At 34.5% G+C, this 19,243-nt stretch overlaps 1 protein-coding gene across 6 annotated transcripts in view; it reads left to right on the top strand.

Moving 5' to 3' along the window:
* TRMT11 (tRNA methyltransferase 11) overlaps positions 1-19,243 on the top strand; it is a 54,470-nt gene that overhangs the window by 6,844 nt on the left and 28,383 nt on the right. For 3 of the 6 annotated variants that reach the window (XM_036085467.2, XM_036085471.2, XM_078054771.1), the window contains 7 exons: positions 1,066-1,139; positions 4,501-4,582; positions 4,671-4,763; positions 5,000-5,134; positions 6,108-6,264; positions 15,220-15,300; positions 17,968-18,132. In XM_036085467.2, coding sequence (XP_035941360.1) covers positions 1,066-1,139; positions 4,501-4,582; positions 4,671-4,763; positions 5,000-5,134; positions 6,108-6,264; positions 15,220-15,300; positions 17,968-18,132 — 787 coding nt within the window. The remainder of the gene's footprint in view (positions 1-1,065; positions 1,140-4,500; positions 4,583-4,670; positions 4,764-4,999; positions 5,135-6,107; positions 6,265-15,219; positions 15,301-17,967; positions 18,133-19,243) is intronic. The other 3 variants (XM_036085475.2, XM_036085472.2, XM_036085470.2) reach the window with 2 other exon arrangements.

The following is a 19,243-nucleotide window of genomic DNA, read 5'->3' as shown; positions in this document are numbered from 1 at the left end:
AGAGTAGTGTAAATAATGGAAGAAGAAAGACTCACAGGGAGGATTTCTTCCAGAAGATGAGAGAACTTAGTTGAAACAAGTCTGCTAAGGTTGGACTTGGACTCCTAATTGACTTTCATATACTGAGGGAGGAGAAAAAGAGGGAGAGTATAGATATAATTGGTTGAGGATGATGAACTGAGGTCAGGGTTCTGTTTTGTTTTTCTTTATTCTGGCAAGGGGTTATCTGGGTGGAGATGAAAAGTGCCTGTAATTGGGGTGCCTGGGTGGCTTAGTCAGTTAAGCGACCAACTCTTGATTTCTGCTCAGGTCATGATCTCAGGGTTGGCAGATTGAGCCCCAAGTCTGGTTCCACACTCAGTGTGGAGCTTGCTTAAGTCTCTCTCTCTCCCCCCACCCTCCCACACCCATGCACACCTCTGCATGCTCTCTCTCTCAAAATAAGATAAAATAAATTGTAAAAAAGTGCCTATAATCTTGATGGTTGAGACAGAGGATTGGTAAACACCTCTGATGCACCTGAAACTTTTTCCTTAGATAAAATAATAAAAACTAATGATAATATAATATACCCTATTATTTTCCATCATAGTTATTTCAAAGAGTTCCTTTTCTACCCCTCAGGTGGCCACAACTACCTAAAAAAAGAGGGATCATTCAAAGAAATACATTACTTAGAAGTTAAAAATAAAATAGCTGTATTATCAGGAATGATCAATAATAAAAAATTCTGAGATTATACTTTGGGGTAAAATATGCATTAATTATTTTGGTCAAAATACATAAGGCAGTCAATACAAAATTAATCTTAAGATTAACCTTATATTTTCTGATATTTGCATTTATGGTCATTTATAAAAGTGTTCTGATGTTGTACTCTGTTATCCTAACAGGTTACCTATTAAAATTATTTTTTTTACTATTGGAGCAATTTTTATTTTGGTTAGAGTCAGATCAGGTATTACATAAAAGTAACAAATAGGAATCTCTCCTTATTGACTTCTTGAATGGAAGCATATGAGGCCGTAAAACCAGTTACAAGTTGTATATTGTTATTTTTTTCAGTCTCCATTTTGGATTCTTAGCATTCCCTCTGAAGATATTGCCAGAAACTTAATGAAACGAACAGTGTGTGCCAAGTAAGAGAAACTTAGTGTTTTCCTGTAGATTATATACTGTACTTCTCATACTACTCTGTCCTTGTATATTGGCGGAGAATTAGAAGGGCTTAGTTGTTGTGGGGAGCTCACTTTAGCTTGCAGATGCATGAATTTGCCACTGGGTGGTGGTGGAGTTCTCTGCTGAAACTGAGGGTGAGGGAATCTTAGTGGTGAAATGCATAAACACTTCTTTTGGGGTAATTTTTTTAAACTTCTGTATTAAGCAGGATTATGGTATAAGAGGTAAATGCTGTTATTACATAGGATAAATGCCACATTTAATTATAACCAAAGTATTGAAAATCTAAAGATGTTTTTGTAGATGGCTTTAGTTGGATGAGCAGATACGTGTGAAATGACAAAAAGTGTGGACTGCCATGAAATAATGTTTTGCTGTTTTGTTAGAGAATGAAGTCCTGATTATCATATCTTGTGTGGATTACTATAATGATGCTGTTCATAGTTTATCCTACCTGTTTTCTAGATTTTATCATTGCTATCTTTTTTTCATTTCTTCCTTCTTTCCCTCCCTCCTTCCTTTTTAATCTTTTAAGTTGAAACTTGCTAATGGGTTTCACTATTCAGCAAAAATGACTATCAGACAGAAATATAACTGAAAAAAAAAGTCTTTTGAATAATCATTACTTTTGATTAGCGTATTAAAATTTATGGCTCTAAGAGTTGTTTGATTTCAGCAGATAAGGCTTATTAGGTTTAAAATAGCTATTTGAGGACCAAGAACTTGTACACTTCCTTCAAAGCTCGTATCTTTTCCTACATTTGCTTAATGGTATAATTAATAATTATGTAATGATTGTATAATATATAATTTCCTTGACTACGTTTTATTTTCTGTATATTTTGAATAGCTTAGGTTGGGTATACCATCAGTGATAGCTAAGTAAGGGTGGTATTACTGTAGAGGTCCTCTGCCTATAAATTTAATAGAAAGCAAAGGCGGAATTCATTTTCAAATGATAAAATTCACAGTCCTGATTGTAGCATTAATTGTTCTGGAAATAAAATAGACTATTATAAGCATGGATTGAAAAGTAACTTAAGGGGTGCCTGGGTGGCTCAGTCGTTAAGCGTCTGCCTTCGGCTCAGGTCATGATCCCAGTGTCCTGGGATCAAGTCCCACATCGGGCTCCCTGCTCGGCGGGAAGCCTGCTTCTCCCTCTCCCACTCCCCCTGCTTGTGTTCCTGCTCTAGCTATCTCTCTCTCTGTCAAATAAATAAATAAAATCTTTAAAAAAAAAAAAAAGAAAAAAAGAAAAGTAACTTAAATTTTTTTTTGTGGTAGACTAGGGATTGAAAGTTAATTTTGTTTTGTTGATTTATCTTTAAAATGGAATATCTTCAGCATACCACAAAAAGAGTGAAAAATATAATAAACCCCTACGTATCTACCTTGTTAGATCTCAACATTTTGAGATACTTGCCACAGTTGTCTTTAAAAAAAAAAAAAGTGGTTTACAGAAACCATTGACTCCGTGCACCTTTCCCAATTCCATTCCCCTCCTTCCCTCAAAGGATAGTTTCTTAAAGGATTTTTGTCAGAAAAATTTCATTATTACTTCCATAATCATTAAAATATTTGAGATTATTGTTGATTTTATATTAATAAGTTGATATCCATGCTTATTTATATAGCACCTATGAGAAATGTGACAGCCTATATAAGCTTTATAATCTCTAAATTATGGATCATAATAGTTAAGTCATATATATGAAAACTTTACTCTGAAAATCTAAATCATAAAAGATATTATTATAAATGTTCCAATTATAGCTGAAGTTTTTGGTGTTGTATGCCTAATCTTTATTTTGACTATTTAAAATATAAATTTATTAATATATAAATTTCTGAAAAAGAGGATATGGAGTCATATTTTGTTGATTCTAGGTTATCATTACAAGCATTAGTTCCTATGTTATACTGTATAATAGTTTGTTAGGGATAATTATGATCCGTTAAACTGCCTTTCCCTGAATGGCCTGGGATTTCTCTTTTCTTTTTTCTTTTTTTTTAATTTTTGAGAAGCACTATATTATAGTGCATGTAGTCATGTGTGTAGTCTGGAGTCTGATGGATTGGAATCCTAGCTTCATTAATTACTATATGACCTGAAAGAGTCATTTTATCTCATTGTGCCTCAGTTTCCTCATTGGTTCAATTGGTGATGATACTGGAAGCTACCTCATAGGGCTCTTATGAGGAACAATTATGAATCCATATTAAATGGCTTAAAATAGTCCCTTGTACTTTGGTTATATAAAGTGTTAGCTTTTATTATTTTTGTTTTTTAAGGTTTTCCTTTTCCAGAGGTTGAGTTATATATGCTTTCCCTCAGCTTAAGCTTCCAGGAGTCTTCTCCCTTAGGTTTCATGAAGGCAGTGAGCTTTGTTCTGTTGTGTCTTAGTGCCTAGAATAATTTCTGGTATATAGTAATACGTAATAAATATTTGTTGAATAAATGAATTGATCAAGCTTATTATAATTTCTAAACATTAAGAAAAAATCCTGAATACATGGAATTTGGGGACATCTATTTTGAATAATTGTGTTTGTTGCTTTTTACTCTTTGTATATTTGTATAGCTGAGGTCACCCTTTTAGTGATGGCTAAATAAGAGTAGGATTACTATAGAGGCCCTTTTTCAATAAATTCAGTAGAAAGGAAAGGAAGATTTTCAAAGGATAATATTCTCAATCCTAATGGCAGCATTAATTACATTTATAAAGTAGTTTGAATTTAGATGCACAAAACTATGCTACTATGTAGATTTGAGTTCCATTATAATGAATTCTTGTTTGTAATGAAATTTGCTTGTAATTGTTTAAATGTTCCTTGAAATTGGTGGAAGCTTGAGGATTTTTTTTATAGTAAGAATTTTCTTTTTTTATAGTGGTTAGAAAAGTAACTAACAGTTACTAAATGTTAGTAAGTAATAGCTAAATATTAATTGTAACATTTTTAGCTGGTCATTTTTGTTTTATGGAGAAGACACTGGAAAAATTGGATTTGCGGCAGCTTGTCACCCATATTGCTAAAATAAATGATGTTACTGCATCATTTGTATTCTAGTATAAAAATATAATAATGAAGACTTGGAAAAATCTTGACTTATGTTAAATTTCCTTCTGTGTAAAGTTAAACTTCTCTGTGTGATTTGGACTTATGTTTATTTTTAGGACACATTTCTCATTTATAGCTTAGAAAATATAGGCAATAATTGTGTAAGTGGAAGAAGAATAAAGAACTAGGGAAGTAATTGTTACATATTACTGCATGAACTGATTTCGTTACTGAGGTTAGTACTAATCATTTATTTTCTAGGTCCATATTTGAACTATGGGGTCATGGAAAATCTCCAGAGGAGCTGTATAATTCTCTTAGAAACTACCCTGTGGAGAAGATGGTGCGTAGTGAAATGTGTTTTTTATAGGTATATCTACAGATACTGTAGAATTATGAAGCTTAAAATAATTTATTTGCTTTTATTTTAGGTTCCATTTCTGCATTCAGATTCTACATATAAAATAAAGATTCACACATTTAATAAAACATTGACACAAGAAGAAAAAGTCAAACGAATAGATGTAAGTGAATTTAGCAAAAATGAAAAAAACCTATGAGAATAATGTGGTCTGCTGCTGTTGATATGTAATAATTCTCGATTCTGTTCAGTGTTTATTTGGTAGCACACTGTGTGCTAAGTAATTTTCATGTTTTGTCTTACTTAATGCTGATACCAAACTTACAAGATAGGTATTTTATAAGCACTGTTTTTCCTTTAAAATTCTAATGGGACATGAGAATCACTTTTATTTTTTAGGCACTTGAGTTTCTGCCATTTGAAGGGAAAGTGAATTTAAAGAAGCCACAGCATATATTCTCTGTTTTGGAGGATTATGGTTTGGACCCAAACTGCATCCCTGAGAATCCCCATAATATTTATTTTGGTAGATGGGTAAGCAAGTGTTCTTTTTACCTATTTCAGATTGTTTCTTTAAAAGTTTAAGGTTAGGGCGCCTGGGTGGCTCAGTCGTTAAGTGTCTGCCTTCGGCTCAGGTCATGATCCCAGGGTCCTGGGATCGAGTCTCACATCGGGCTCCCTGCTTAGCGGGAAGTCTGCTTCTCCCTCTCCCACTCTCTCTGCTTGTGTTCCTGCTCTTGCTATCTCTGTCTGTCAAATAAATAAATAAATAAATCTTTAAAAAAAAAAAGTTTAATGTTAGACCTTTGTATAGGACTCTTTATATGTAGAATTCTTTGTATAGGACTCTTTATATGTAGAATTCTAAGACAACTGAAGACTCAGAATTACTGTATGAATTAAAATGAGTGAAAATATGTGGTTCTGTGTTTTGTTTTGTTTGTTTTTCCAGAGATTCCTGGGAAGTGCAAGAGGCTTGCTAGATAATAGGGCCTAGGTAGGAGGTGGTGTACCAGGAAAAAAATAACATAAGACTTGTCAGAAAGTCTGGATTGCTCTTTAAGCAGAGAAAAGGCAGAGTGCTGTGGTAGTTGAGGGATCTAATTTGTGGAGTTCTTGAATCTAAGCTCATATTCTGAAAAGAAATAAAATTATTGCAGAGCAGTCCTGCTCACTTCCCTAAGGGTAATGGAAGCTGGGCTTATGTTACAGATTATTGTTTTTAGGAGAAAAAAGAGGTGGGTAGAGTTTACTCATCACCAACTTCTGGAATTATTGCAATTTGAATTGAATTTGAAAGGTCACAATAAATTACAACACGCTAAAAAAAAATACAAGGTATTTGTCCATAATTACCTCAATCACATTTTTTTTTTTAAAGGAACAAGTTTAGAGCAATGGTAAGTGGAAAGATGTTTTTATCATCAAGATACTGTGGTTTTATTGTGAATGGTTATCTTCAATCTGTTTTATACAGTTAAACTAATTTGAAGAATCTCTGATCTAGATTGCAGATGGACAGAGAGAGCTTATTGAGTCATACAGTGTCAAAAAGAGACACTTTATTGGAAATACAAGCATGGATGCTGGTTTATCATTTATCATGGCCAACCATGGAAAAGTGAAAGAAAATGATATAGTCTTTGATCCATTTGTTGGAACAGGTATTTTTATTTAACTGTTAAAACTAGTGCATAGGTGTTACTTGTTTATATTAGTCAAGGTCATAGTAATGTTTTTGCTAAAAGATTAGTAAATTTGTACAGAATAATCTTAATTATCATGAGATAGTGGCTAAGAGACGACCACATATTTGTGTAATAGCCCAGTATGCAACACTTGTGCCACTTCAAGAATGATACGGTTTGATTTTGTGGGCTTTTTCCCCAAGTAAACCACTAGGTGGAGGGGCATACCATACATTGCAATACTGTGTACTGTGGAAATGTTGTAAAGCTATACGGTTTATTTAAATAGGAAAACTTGGGTGGAAAAAAGGCTTGAGTGACAAGATAAAAAAAACATGTTCATCATTTAACATTGATAACCATATACTTACATGGAAAAAAATGGGTAATATGTCTGATCTTTGATTTGGTTTGTAGAGGTTTATAAGTTAAGTGTGAAGATAAGGAAAGTGACTTAATTATCATCGGGCTAGAGCCTGGCTGCTGAGGCTGCAGTCTGTGTTTGTACACACTTGATTAGATGTCCTTGTAAGTAACTTTGTGTAGAAGTCCTAAAATTCCACGTTTACCTCCTCCGATTCCATGAAGACATTTTCCTGCTTTGCCCCATTTTTTGCTGGATCTTACTCATACCTAGGGAGCATATTTAGGTTTGTCTGGCTAAATTAATTGTGATTCAGATTGTGTTCGAACAAATTGTGTTTGTGGTTGGAGTTTCTCCCTGTAGCTGTCCTTACCCATCAGAAACTTGGGAAGCAGCGTTGCCACAATAACTAACACTGTTGAACTAAAAAGAAAAAAACTTCCTGAGGAGATTATGGCACAGAGAGAGGTTATGTGACTTGGCCAAGGTTATACAGTGTGTAAATTTCATGAGATTCAAACTCAAGCAGTCTAACTCCAGAGCTCCTGCTCTTAACTACTATGCTAGAGCTGTCTCTTTCTGCATTAGGATCTGTCGGCCAGCTGTTATACCATAAACTAACTTGAGGAATGTGACCACATGTGATTAGGAAGAAATAGTATCAAAGTCAAAAGATTTCTGACTGTTGGAATGATTTTCTGTGTTTGTTGTTGAATTAATCTGCTAGTGAGTTTCTCTTCTCCCACTCCACCAGTGTCTCCATATATCCCACACCCAATATTCGACCTATTTGTTTCTTTCCTATCCTCCTTATCCTTAGTGCCTCCTGCAACTTTTTAAACTTTTATTGGAAATAATGCCAAACTGATAGTTAAGATACAAGAATAAAAATAGAACAGAGAACACTTGCATGTACTTGACTCAGATTAAACTTGTTAACATTTGGCCTCATTTACTTTATCATTTGTTTTCTTTTTATGTTTATTTACATAATTTTGTTTTCTTTACCATTTGAAAGTAGGTTGCATCCATCCCGTCCCTTTACCTCTCAAATACTTCAATATATATATCTTAAGAATGAGGATATTCTCTTATATAACCACAGTATAGTTTTCAATGTTAGAAAATGTACTATTAATACAATACTTTAATGTTCATATGACATTTTTGTTAATTGACCCACTGATGTCCTTTATACCATCTTTTTTTCCTTTCCAGTCTAGCATCAAGTGTTGTATTTTGTCATTGATGTTTCTTTGATTCATTTGATATGGAACAAGTCCCCAGTCTGTCTTTTCCTTTTATGAAATTTGCACTTTTGGAGAACACTGTCCCTCCTCTCTTTATTTTTTATTCAGAATGTACCTCATTTGGGTCATTTATTTCCGCATGATTAGATTCAGGTTGGACTACTACAACAGTGATTTTGTGTCCTCCTCAGGGCATCTGCATAATGGTTATCTGCCCCTCACTGGTAATACTCATTTTGATCAGCTGGTTAAGGTGGTGGGTGATTTTTCCATTGCATGATTGCTATTTTTTCCCCATTGCAGTTAATAGGCAGTCTGTGGGAAGACATGTTAAGACCCATGTAAATATCCTGTTCTGCATCTAAATTCCCCCTCAGCCCTGTCAAGTTCTCAGGTTTGGCATTCATTGATGATTCTTGCCTGAACCAGTCTTCACTTTGGTCACAAAGGGATGATTTTCCAATAATAGTACTCCCTCCACAATTACCACTTGACACTCATTCTATTATAACCAAGAGCCCTTTCTTCTCTCCTATGTATTTTTTATCAATATAAGCTTGTGAATTCCCCCTTTTTTCCCCTGAGTGGTCTATAATTCATTACTTAATAATTTGTTGCTCAAATTGTCCCACGTTTGCCAAGTGGAGCCCTTTTGCACTGGATCTGTCTTTGTGACCTGTTCCTGTCTTTTATTTTTGAGCACTTTCTTACTTTCTGGCTCATCTTTTACCTGCCCAAACCCTGGAATCAGTCATTTCTCCAAGGAACCATTGTTTCTTTTAGTGGGGAATCGTATTAGAGACCAAGATCTGGGTGCTAGGTATCTTTATTTCTCGACCCTTTCAGCAGATAAGCTAGGACATTTATGTGCATATGTCAATGTGCATATAAATGTGAATGCATGTACACATATCCCTATATATGTACTGTGTGCACGTGCATGTGGATATACACAGATATTGTAGAAATTGTGAATTTTCATATATACTACAAATTCTAGTCTATCCTGACAGATTTTGTTCTTGCTTATCCCCATTCCATTTTTACATGTGCCTTCTTCCACATTGAGAATCCTGTTTTCCTTAACCATCTACACATTTATTCTTTTGCTCATTCCTATAATACATTTAAAATAGTTTCAAAATTGCTTTGCACTTACCACCAAAAGAAAAGCAAAACAATACAAAAACCCTATTAAAAGGATATGTTTTAAGGCTATGTATTGAGTTCTCTACCCCACCTAAAGAGCAATAAAGTCAAATATGTCAAATATTGTGCTTTCTTCTTTTTCCCCCTCATTTAAAAATCAGTTCAGAGTTCATTTTTTTCAGTTTGCCCTCAGTTTTAGACTTTTACCTCCTTCCATCCTCGTTGATATATTTTTAAATATGTAGAAGATCAATTTGCTTCCAAAAGTCAACTGTACAAGAGGTATACTTAAACAAATATCACTCCTTTCCATATCGCTTCCATCCTCCTCCCCCATCCCTTGTCGATAACCAGCTTCTTTTTTAGTTAATTCTTCTTGTTTGTGTTTTTTTTGTAGTGATAGGCAGATATATGTACATTTTATTTCTACTTCTTTCTTACACCACTTTGCTTTTCTCACTTAATAGTTTTTCCTGAAAATCACTTTCTGTTAATTCATAGGTATTGTCTTCATTCTTTTTATAGTTGTAGTCCATGGGTGTATATACTATAATTTATTCAAACAGTCTCCTATACTTGGACATGGATAGTGTCCAGTATTTTAGAGTTACAAATAATGCCTGCAATGAATAATCTTTTGTATATATACTTGCATAACATTGGAGATACGGCTCTAGGGTAAATTCTTAAAAGTAGAATTGCTGAAGAATGTAGGTATATTGTTAAACCTTGCTTCACCAGCAGAGTTTCTTGTCAAGGTTTTGAAATGTTGCCAGTCTGTTGGATGAAAACATTATCTCAGTGTAGTGTTATTTTGTATTTCTCTTATTATAAGTGAAGTCTAATAACCTTTTATATATGTATATTTAACATATAATGTATTATTTATTTCAGGGGTACAGGTCTGTGATTCATGAGTCTTATGTAATACCCAGTGCTCATTACAACACATACTCTCCCCAGTGTCCATTACTCAGTTACCCCATCCTCCCACCCCCCTCCCCGCCAGCAACCCTCAGTTTGTTTCCTATGATTAAGAGTCTCATGGTTTAAGAGTCTCCCTCTCTGGTTTCATCTTGTTTCATTTTTTTCTTCTCTTCCCCTTTGATCCTCTGCCTTGTTTCTTAAATTCCACATATCAGTGAGGTCATATGATAATTGTCTTTCTCTGATTGACTTATTTCGTTTAGCATAATACCCTCTAGTTCCATCCACATCGTTGCAACCTTTTATATTTTAAGGGCCATTTTAATAATTTTTTTGGAAATATTTTTCATGTCTTTTGCCCATTTTTATGTAGACATTTCTTTATTTTTGGAAGTACTTTGTAAGGGAATTAGCTCTCCCTCTCTTTTCCTTTTTTTTTTAATGTATGTGAAGATGTGTACATATGTATATTACATGTGTGCATATCTGTGTATATATGTATATATACACACAAAAAAACAAATATTTCCTCCCAGTTTCCCATTTAGTTTTTGACTTTGCAAGCAGTTGCTTTTTGCCATGCAAAAGTTTTCCCTACATCTAAGTTATAGAGGTATCTAGCTATGTTATTCTTCTAGTACGTTTATAGTTTTAGTTTTGTTTCCTTTTGATCTCGGTCTGTTTGGAGTTTTTTTTTTTTTTAATTATTATTATTTTTTATTATGCTCAATTAGCCAGCATATAGTACATCATTAGTTTTTGATGTAGTGTTCCAACGATTCATCAGTTGCGTATAATACCCAGTGCTCATCACCACACATGCCCTCCTTAATACCCATCACCCAGTTACCCCATCCCCCTACCCCCCTCCCTTCTGTAACCCTCAGTTTGGTTCCTGGAGTCCAGAGTCTCTCATGGTTTGTCTCCCTCTCTGATTTCTTATATGCTGTGAGGAATGGATCTATAATTTCTCTTTTCTCCAAATGCTGAACCTTTTATTAATCCTTAATTTGTTCTTGGACTTTAAAATTTTTTTCTGTGAAGTGAGAATTCTTTGATATACATACAGGTACGTAATCTTAATATGTACACATACATATAGACAAGACTATAAAGTCTAAAAATAGAGTTCCTAGCATAGGTAAAATTTCTTTCCCTTGATGTATATGAGGTTGGTTGTATTATGAAATGCTAACTGCCACAGCAATCAAAATATTGATAACCTTCAGTGTGAGTAAGGGGCAAGGAGGCTTGCCCCTAATTTGCTTTAGAGCAGTTCCTTAGAGTGGGTAGTAGATCATGGTCTTGTGACTGTTTACGTAGGACAATTAATTGAAAATTGCTAAGAAGAAGATCTTTGCAAAGATGCTGCTAAAATATATTTTTATAATTTGTAGTTTAAGCATAGCTTTAGAACTTTAGTTTTTGGTGCTTTTGTTTTGAGATTGGTGATATAATTGTGAATAGACACGATTTTAATGTATAGTTTGTCCTTGGGCCTTTTGTCTCACTGATGGGTAGTACCTTCTGAAGGATTGGGGAAATACTAACCTTGTGCCCTCCTCCATGGCCATAGTTTTTCACAAATATTTTTGATAGTATTTTTTCCTTGTTTCCTTTTCTAATATTTAAAAACAAAGTCAAGTATATCCAATCCTTTTACATTTTAAAGGCACAAAATTGAAGTATATTAGTTTCCCAAGTGTTTTATCCACTGACTTCTCATGACCTGTGTTTTTCTCAAGGTTATAGGATAGAGTAGAAAGCTTCTGGGAAGCTGAAAGGAGAGATGTAATCTTTTCCTGCCTAAATGCCTTTCCTTTTTCTTTAGACAGTCTGCTATTGTTGTCTAGAATGACATTATGAGCTGTAGAAACATAACTTTCCTTTCCATTTTAGTGAATACATTGGTTTTCATTTTAATAAGATTTTTTAAAAAGTTGCTTATCTCCATTTTTTTTTCTGAGGGAGAAGTTACCTATCATTGGGCCAGCTCTAAGTAGTTAGGAAGTCCTAGTGTTCTGATATGAGCATGGCTAAAGGATTGATGAACATCGTATGTTGAATACCTATAATGGCACAGGCCTGCCTATGATACAAGAGTTGTGAATGGTGTGCAACTCTTATTGAATGTGCAGCTTTACTTAATTTAATAACAAATTTTACTTTTGTTTATCTAATTGGTAAGCTAAGTGTATATTTATTTCAGTTGGTGCTGACCCCAAAGGAGAGAAAATGGTATAGAGAAAAGAGCAAATAGAGTGAGTTTTAAATCCTTAATCTATTAGTTATTATGTCACTTTGGGCAACATTCTCAACTTGTCTGGGCCTCAGTTCCATCATTGATAAAATGGTAATAGTAATATATTGTGAGGATTAAGTGAGATAATATATGTATATGAAATTCTTAGGAAGTTGCCTGACACATGGTAGACATTCTCTAGACTGTAATGAATATCATTATTATTTTGTTAGGAACTTAGATGCCTTTTTGGTGAAAGATGTTAGATATAGCCAATATTGAATGGTGATGATGAACAATTTGGCAATGAACTCATTTTCTAGTCCCTTCTTTGGCTGATTTCCAAGATACTCATAATTTGCAACTGTTGGCAAATTGTGACATCAGGCAAGGAAATCGAGGGTTAAAATTGTAAACATCTAATTCTTTGTTTATAATGAAAATAATGGGTACAAGTAGACACACAGCCAGTTGCTGTAGGTAGCTGTGATATGATTTTATGACAGAGGTCCATAGATATTCCTTTTCTTCTTCCCCTCTCTAAAGTGAGTCAGCTATTTTAGTAATTGAGAATATATCCAGGAGACCATTATACACTCCTTGGCTGATTCTACCTTTAGATGAGCCATAGTGTAAGGAAAAGAGTGCAGCTCCTTTTGAATTTTACCATTGCAGAATGATAGACAAAGGTGCCAGGTGTTGAGAAACTGACTGTACTGGTCCTGGGAGGAGACTGTGGGGGAGGAAAAGAGACAATTAGGAGAGAGATAATTGATCTCTGTAGGTCTGTGGAATAGTCTCTGCTTCCTTCCCATTTTTGTCCACAACTCTTTGTAGTCTCCTTTTCCTGAGTTTCATACTTTATCTGGTAAAATTTCTATTACAGTATCCTTTTGCTCAGGCCGCTAGTGTAACTTACCTGAGTTCATTTGGAAAAAGGATAAAGTAGATACAGTAGTATTCCATTTTTCCTCCTTTTCTCCTCTCCTTTCAGCAAAACCAAAGCCCACTCTCTCATTTCTACACTTCTGTAAGGCTTTTCACTTAAATCTCTAATGATGAAAATCACAAATTAGTTTCTATATTGTAAATAAATTCCACTTATTGTGTCCTTTTGCCTATAAGATATTGCCCTAACCTTAAAGTGGTTACTATTTAAGTAAGGAGAAATTAGAACACTGAGTTTGTGGTATTTGTACACTTGATAGCATAAGAAATTGGGTGAGTCACATTACCTGCCCCTTACCGCTTCACCCCTCCTTTATCACCTCTTCTTCCACCAGATTCAGGGAAACTCCAACTGAGGTATAACTAAATGCAAAAAATGCTTCAATTTAATTGAGAAAACAACTAGATGATTAACAGCGATTACCCAGTGATCAGTTCAGAAAAGCTAATTTATAATGACTTTATTTAGAACTTTGAAAGCTTAAAGGGGACAAAGTTAACTAACAGATGTAGTCTAACAGATTATTCATCTCCTTTCAGCAGTGTACTCTAAATTGGGTCTTCTCAAAACTCATTCTAACCAAATGGATAAGGTTCTGTTTAAGGAAGCACAGGAAAGCTTTTCTGTTCCCCTTGACAACTAGTTCTTCTAGGTGAGTATCTGCCTTAATTGGCAGAATTGTAGTAATTCCTCGTAATTTGGGTGAAGTGATTTTGTGAGTATTCCAAGTCATCACAATACAGTATCTTTCTTAAATATGGATGGTTCCATTTATAGAACAAGACTAATAGGGTCTTACTTAGCTTCCCTCTCACACAAATGCTTCTTAAAGTTAGTATGAAGGAACTTAGGTTTTGGTTTCTGCTGTACTTTTTTTAGTCCTCCATTCTCTTCTTCATGGACTCCAGTAGTAATAGTCAGTTACAGTATTTTTCACAAACAAAGTCTATTTATTTAAGTGCATGTTCCCAGACTGTGTTTTAAATGGCTATGGAAGGAATACTATTAATTTATAGCTCTTGGCCCTCTGGAGGCACTACCCATCTTAATTTTAGAGATTACCTTTGAGAAGGATATAAGGGAAAATATATAGTTATTTTCCCTTGTCTGAGTCTGTGCATAGTTTGAGAATAAATTTCTGATGTCAGTTTGACTGACAGACCTTTCTATGGTATAGCTATTAGGACTAAGAGCATTTTAATTTGGATGAATAAAAAAAGTAAAGTTCAATGGAAAGCACAATTATTAAAATAACTTTGTGATTTTTTCCTTAAACAATTTAAAAATATTATTACCTTTTATTTTAAAGGGTTTTATTAAATTTTAAATATTTATTAGGACTTTTCTTTGTATGTGAGCTGGGCACAGCTACCAAGTTACTTCGTCCAGTCAGACTGTATTGGGACTTTTGTTCTTACTTCGATCATAGCACTAAGTAAACAGAAAAGTCATTGTATTATTTTTGTGTATGCTTGATAATAGTTATTCAGAAATTCATATTTACAGTTTAAAATAAGAGGTAACTGCTTCACTGGTTACAGGAATAACTATTTCTTGTCCTAATATTTTAATTTTTGTAGGGATTAATGTCTTACATATTAATTATGTCCTCTTAAGTTATTTGAAACTCAGGCTTCCATGGGAATTGAGCCCAGTTGTCAGAATTTATTTATTGCTAACTCTTTTATATAGTAGCTTTATATGCTCATTTGTAAGTAAGGAGCAAGATGCTTTGTATAGACCTCTCAAAATCAGATGAAAATGTCTAAATATACATTATTTTGATTAAAAAAAAGTTATTTTCCTAAGTAGTATGTTTAAAGTCGTGATGCTAGTACATACATTAATTCCTTACATTGTGACCAATGTAGTGAGCACAGCTTAGGGGTTTAATTCTGAGGCCTGCAAAATATGGTCAGGACCAGTGTTACTACTCTCTGGTACTCTGCCTACAGCTAGTTTATAAGACTTTGGATCAGATTAAATAGGGGAAGAAACAAGAGTCTGGGACTTTCTGGTTAACAGACCATAACTGTGTGATTTTTTTCAGGTGGCCTTCTGATAGCATCTGCTCATTTTGGTGCATATGTATATGGGACAGACATAGACTACAATACAGTTCATGGCTTGGGTGAGTAGAGGTTCTAGACTGTTACAGTCTTTGTTCTTGTACCAAGTGTGCCTTCAAAATAATTAAATGGGTTTATATGGCATTATGCATCTTTCTTTAGTGTTAAGATACAAAGTTGTGATAAAATGTAGTTTTATTTATTCTTACAAACAATAAGATTCATCGGATATCTGCTTTTTACAAAGTGATTCAGTATGTGCACAGTGATCTCCTGGGGGAACACAAAGATGAAAAAGAAAAAGCTCTCCCCACAGTCTTAGTAAGAGAGATTTTTAAAAAGTTGGCACACTCCAAGGTTGTGAACTTTAGGCTTGGGAAGGAAGTAGGAGAGGGACTAGCCATCTTCTAATAAGCATGTCCATGTTAATAACACATATACGGTTTCTATTTAAAGATTATCACCATTTTTTATTCATAATCATATGTTGCATGAATACTGGATTTTTAGTCCTTGAGTACCATATTGTTTTTAATTACATAACCAACCAAAATATCTTTGAAGCAGTTAAAGTGACAGTAACTTAGAAGATTCTGCATTAGACTCAGGTTAACTCAAGACAAACATTTGCTTGCTTTGGAGGCAATTTTGGAAACTATTTTAAAATCTAGACACTTTGCTAATGATACATGATTGGATGGAATTGAATCAAACCGAAGAAAGTATTTACATATACCTGAATGGTACTAAAAATGTCAAGTTTCATTGATGATTTTGAAATTCTATTTATGGTGGTATTCCATTATTGTAACTAGAATCAGCCCTTTGAACACCCTTCTTCTTTTTACCACCCAGTTTTTCTCAAGTTATTGTATTGGTGAGAATTTATTATACCTTTTTTTTTTTCCTGAAACAATCTGACATACTGTGGTTGATGACTTCTCTTTTTTCCTACCTTGACTCTAAGGAATTTAGTAATATTTATCATAAGGAGAATTGGTTATATTTTATCAAGTTCACCTAAATGGGCTAAGCAGAAAAAGATATTCTTGGGAATATGTTAGAGCAAAGTGCTAAGAAGAATTATTCCAGTTTGCTTTTAGTAGAAGCAGTATGTTTGCTTTAAGGAGATTGTCCTATATAATTTATTAGAATTCTTATTTATGAAAGTTATGTTATAACCTTTCAGTTTACTTGGGTAAAATTCTGATTGAGGTAGAATTTTCTCAGAGCTTTTCCAAGATGCTGTTAAATATGCCCTCTGTTTCATATGCTTGTAATTTCTTTCTATACTCTCAAATATTCTCAAAAGTCTCCTGTTTTAAAAATACAAAACCTTTCCTATCAATCTTGTAGGGACCCTCTAACTGCCACTTTGTTTTCCTTTCCTTTTGCCAAAGTGCATCTTGCAAACTAATATTGCTGTCTGTTCTTCATCTCTCACTGTCTTCTGTCCATTATCTTCTAGCTTCCATGCCTGCTGAAAACTCTTACTAGGGCCACAAATCTATAGCATTTGGCAGTGTTGACCTTCGTAAAGCCTCCCTTGGTTTCCTGGACCATGGCCTCATTGGTACTTTTACTTTCTTGGCTTTCCATCTCCATCTTCTTAAGGCCCTGTGGATTTCTTTGACCTGTGCTAACATGTTGCTTTTTTCCAGGCATCTCTCTTTGACCACTTCTCTCACAATGCATGTTATGCAGAGTCATGTCATTCTTCTTCTTTTGATTTTTTAAGTTTCGTTTTTATTGTGAAGTAGATCAAGATACAGAAGAGTATATAAAGATAGAATAATTATAGAAAAAAACATGTAACTGCCACCTAGGTTAATAAAAAATGTCATTCATTCTTATGGATTTAACTTAAGTGCATATCTGATATCTCCTCAGTACATATATTCTGGCCTCTACCCACTGAATGGCTCTTTCTGAATGTTCTATAGGTAGCTGACAAGCATGATCTCAAATCTCATTTTTTCCCCTAAGCTTGTTTTTCCTCTTGGTTTCTCTGATTTTTTTTTTTTTTTTTTTTGAGAGAAGGCGGGTAGGGGCAGAAGGAGAGAGAGAATTTAAGCAGGCTCCATGCTAAGTGTGGAGCTCAGTGGTGGGCTCGATCTCACATCCCTGAGATCATGACCTGAGCTGAAATCAAGAGTTGGATGCTTGACCAACTGAGCCACCCAGGCACCCTGGTTTCTCTGATCTTAATCAACGGTCTCCTAAACCAGAACTTTTGAACTTCTTCCTTCAACTCCCACTTTAACTTTTCATCTGTAATGTCTCCATTTGGCCTCCTCTCTCCATGGTCATAGCACTCCTTCATTTCCCAAGTTAGCTCTCTTCATTTCTGTTTCATTTATTTGATTCATCCCAATTTTATATGGGGCTATTTGCTCTTGGAGGAAAGGGGCCATGTTCTATACAGCTTTGTATCTTACTTGTATATGCTTTCAATTCGGTACGTGTTGAATGAGTGTTTAAGGCAGTTTTACTTGAAAGGTGACAGAACAAGATCAGTTAGACAGTACATTTTACTGTTCAAAATATATTTTGTAGTAAGTTGAAATAAAAATAACTATGTAAATAAAGTAATGATTTTAAATGAAATCAAGTTTTATTTGAGTGAATGTAGGTTTAGATGAGTTAAACATTATTTTAGCTAAACAATAAGAAATAAGAATGCTCTATTTGATTTAGTAGTTTCTGTATTCCTTTTTCTTTCCCTTCAGGAAAGGCTAGTAGGAAAAACCAGAAATGGAGAGGACCAGATGAAAACATTAGGGCAAATCTTCGTCAATATGGTTTAGAGAAGTATTACCTTGATGTCCTGGTTTCAGATGCATCTAAACCTTCCTGGAGGAAGGGCACATATTTTGATGCAATCATCACTGATCGTAAGTTTATTTTTATACAAAAGTAAGAGTAGGATTAGTTTCCTAAAGTCATTTACATTTAAAGTAGAAAATCTATCAACACAGAAAAATGCCAGCTTGTTTTAGTATTCTCCCCCTGCCCCCAGACTTCTTCACATAGTGAGAAGGAAAAAATTGTGAATATAAGGCAGGACACCAATTTAACTAAGTAGTTAAGAGTTTGCTGTTTTGGTTTTTTAAATTATATATGTTAATCTGTCTTTCCTTTTTCTCTTCAGTTTATTTTTTGGAGCATATATTTGTTTTAAATTTTTTACTATAATTGGCTATTAGTATACCAACTGGAGCCAAAATGTCATTTGCAATTAGTGTCAGATGTCAAAGAAGAGAGTTTTTATTTTTTTACAGATTTATTTATTTGAGAAAGCATGTGCCCGCCCCCTCTTCCCCCCACCATGAGTGGGGGGAGGGGCAGACGGAGAGAATCTTCAAGCAGACTACCCACTGAGCATGGAGCCCAACATGGGGCTCAGTCCCACAACCATGATACCATGACCTGAGCTGAAACCAAGAGTCGGACGCTCAACTGACTGAGCCACCCAGGTGCCCCAAAGAAGAGAGTTTTAGATATCACATAATTCTCCATGTGTAAGCTTTGGTGTTTTGTTTTGTTTTTTGTAGCACATGTTTTCACTGACATTCCCTTTCTAGAGTTACAAGAAATTTGGGATTTTTTGAGCCAATAGGCTTGTGAACCCACTGAGCTTCAGGAATGTGAATGAGAACTTGTTTTCCTGTGCCCCATGAGTTCTGGGCTTTGCAGGCATCCTATCTAAGAATAGTTTGGCCTTTTCTACCATATTTTGCAGTAAGTCTGTAAATAGTGGCAAGTGTATCTCAACTGTTCCATCTTAGCTCACTTCAGTTCTTTGGTAACTCAGGTGGTTTCAGACCTAACAAAAGAAAAATTATCAAGGCATTACACTGTCAGTTTGAATCTACTTTATAAAAATTGGGTGACTTTCTATTAACAATCCAATTTAATGTTTGTTCTCATTCTGTATGTATATTTATATAAAGTATTTTTTTTTAATCCATTGCGAGTGAGTTGGATACACTATGGCCTTTTACC

Source organism: Halichoerus grypus, chromosome 9 (genome assembly GCF_964656455.1).
Source record: "Halichoerus grypus chromosome 9, mHalGry1.hap1.1, whole genome shotgun sequence".
Taxonomy (NCBI): Eukaryota; Metazoa; Chordata; class Mammalia; order Carnivora; family Phocidae; genus Halichoerus; species Halichoerus grypus.
The sequence above is the reverse complement of the archived record's forward strand: the minus strand, read 5'-3'. Positions and strand labels throughout refer to the sequence as shown.